The sequence below is a fragment of the Dipodomys ordii genome, unplaced genomic scaffold (genome assembly GCF_000151885.1).
Source record: "Dipodomys ordii isolate 6190 unplaced genomic scaffold, Dord_2.0 Scaffold1, whole genome shotgun sequence".
In the NCBI taxonomy this organism is placed as follows: domain Eukaryota; kingdom Metazoa; phylum Chordata; class Mammalia; order Rodentia; family Heteromyidae; genus Dipodomys; species Dipodomys ordii.
In genome coordinates, this window is record NW_012267217.1 from 65,886,897 (window position 1) to 65,889,172 (window position 2,276).

The 2,276-nt window shown below is 64.4% G+C and overlaps 1 protein-coding gene across 1 annotated transcript in view; it reads right to left on the bottom strand.

Annotated features, from left to right (window-relative positions):
* Positions 1 to 495: 495 nt before the first annotated feature.
* Gbx2 (gastrulation brain homeobox 2) overlaps positions 496 to 2,276 on the bottom strand; it is a 47,785-nt gene continuing 46,004 nt past the window's right edge. Inside the window, exons 7-8 of the mRNA XM_013023420.1 lie at positions 1,972 to 2,276; positions 496 to 1,022 (exon numbers count right to left, since the gene is read on the bottom strand). Coding sequence (XP_012878874.1) covers positions 496 to 1,022; positions 1,972 to 2,276 — 832 coding nt within the window. The remainder of the gene's footprint in view (positions 1,023 to 1,971) is intronic.

The following is a 2,276-nucleotide window of genomic DNA, read 5'->3' on the forward strand; positions in this document are numbered from 1 at the left end:
CCCAACCACGTCTGCTTTGCGATCAACTAAAAAATGCCAGAATAAAAAATTAAAAAAAAATCAGTGTGAACCCCAGGGTCCGTTCCTGTGTTTCATGATTACCTTGGGAAACGCATGGGAAGGTGGCTGCTAAGCACCGAGCTGGTGCCAGAGCAGCAGCAGCAGCAGCAGCAGCAGCAGCAGGTTTGTCTGGGTCTGGCATGTAAGGGGAGGGCATAACTGGGTAAGCTGTCCTCTAACTTTCAAAATACTGCGGCTGAGATCCAGTCTATATAGATATCTATGTACAAAGTAGGGTAGTATAATAAATATTTAGTGTATCTTCAGGTGTGGCTGTAGCCCCTTTCCAAAGCAGTCTTTCAAGCCTGGGTAGCGAATATATTCTCAATTTTCTTGGTCTGTCCGCCTCTGGGATGTGACTGAGGTTCGGCTTCCGCCCGTGGAGTCGGCCGTGGGTTCCCCTCGGGTGCTTCTCCCCGGAGGGCGGAAGGGCCCTCAGGGCCGGGCCTGCTCCAGCTGCTGGTGCTGACTTCTGATGGCGAACCTGCTGACGTGCACGGGGATGGGGACCACGATCTTGGGGTTCCGCGAGGGTTCCCCGGTCTTGGAGTTAGCATTGCCTGCCTTCACCCGTTTCCACTTGGCCCGGCGGTTCTGGAACCAGATTTTCACCTGCACCTCGCTGAGTTTGAGCGCGTGCGCGATCTGCGAGCGCTCGGTCAGGGACAGGTACTTTTTGCAGTGGAACTCCTTCTCCAGCTCCAGCAGCTGCTCGCTGGTGAAGGCCGTGCGCCGCCGCCGGTTCTTGCCCGTGGACGTGGTGCTGCCCGCCGCGCCGCCGCCGCTCGGCGGGGTCTCCTCCAGCGCGTGGCCGGGGTCTTCCTCCTTGTGCGCCGCCTGGCCGGTCAGATTGTCATCCGAGCTGTAGTCCACATCGCTCTCCAAGGAGAAGCTCTCCTCCTTGCTCTTCGGGTCGTCTTCCGCCTTGGACTCGTCTTTCCCGTGCCCTCGGACAGCCCCGACTGAAAGCAAAACCAAACGGCGTTTTATTACGTTTCTCACGGGGCCTTCCTCACCCCGCCCGCCGGCCTCGGCTGCTCCCCCCCCCCGCACTTAGCGGATTGTCTTTCTATGACATTAACACATGGCGATTTCCTGGCCTTTGAGGGGGACTGGGGGGGGGGAGGAGAGCGAGCGTGAGAAAGCTCAAAGGAGAGGAGGGGACCGGACGGGCGACGACCCTTTGCCCACAACCATCATTCAAGGCGCCGCCATGCCTCCCGGCCTGCGGCAGCTCCCGGGCAAAGCAGCAGGCCGGTGGAGGCCCGAGAGGGCGTCCCCATTGTCCCCGGGGGCGCGGGACGGGGGGGGCTTGGCTGGGTGACATGGGAGTTCTGCCCCCCACCCTTTAGCCGGGCAAAGGCAGCGAGCCTTCATCTCCTCGCGGCCGAAAGAGGGGTTCCGGGGCGCGCAGGCCGGGAGGCGCGTTTGGTGATGTTAGTGGCAGGGACGATCGCAGCCTCAGAAGTTCCTGCCAAACCACACGCGCGCGCACACGCACATATACACACGCGCGCACACACACACACCGCCTCTCCAGAATCTGGTTCTCTCCTGCACAAACCCATCGGAGACGCATTTAAGTTTGGACACCCGAGCCCCCCGCACGGCTGAGCTCCAACAGGCCTCCCCGAGGGCTGCCCTGGGGGGTCCAGGTCCCAGCGGAGAGAGCAAGGGGTAGAAGCTGCGGGGTGGGGGGGTGGATTGGGACAAACGAGCCGCCCGATACGTGGCCCAGAGCAGCAGCTGGCGGTGTGTGTGTGGGGGGGTGCTGACACCCAACCCCGGCCCTGGGACCCCTCCGCGACCCCCCCAGGCCCGCCGGCCCCTCAGTTGTCCCCGCGGGAAGCCGGAGCCGGCCCCCCCACCCCTCCCGTTCCCGCGCCCCGGCTGCGCGCGCCGCCGACTCACCGAGCGACGCCTGCACGGCCTCGGCGGCGGCGGAGAAGGCGAGCAGCGAGCCCTCCTTGGCCAGGAAGCCTTTGCCGTCTTCCGCGTCCGCCGGCAGCGCCTCCGCCTTGTCGAAGTTGCCGCCGCCGGGCAGCGGCTGCGGAGCGAACTTGCGGGCGGCCGCCGCCTCCTGGTGCTGCTGGGGCGACGCGGAGAAGCCGCCCGGCAGCGTGGCCATGAGGGTGGAGGTGAGCGCCATGCCCTGCGCCAGGCTGGAGCAGAAGCCGGTGGGCAGGCTGGGGATCTGGTGGTGCGGGTGCGCGGGC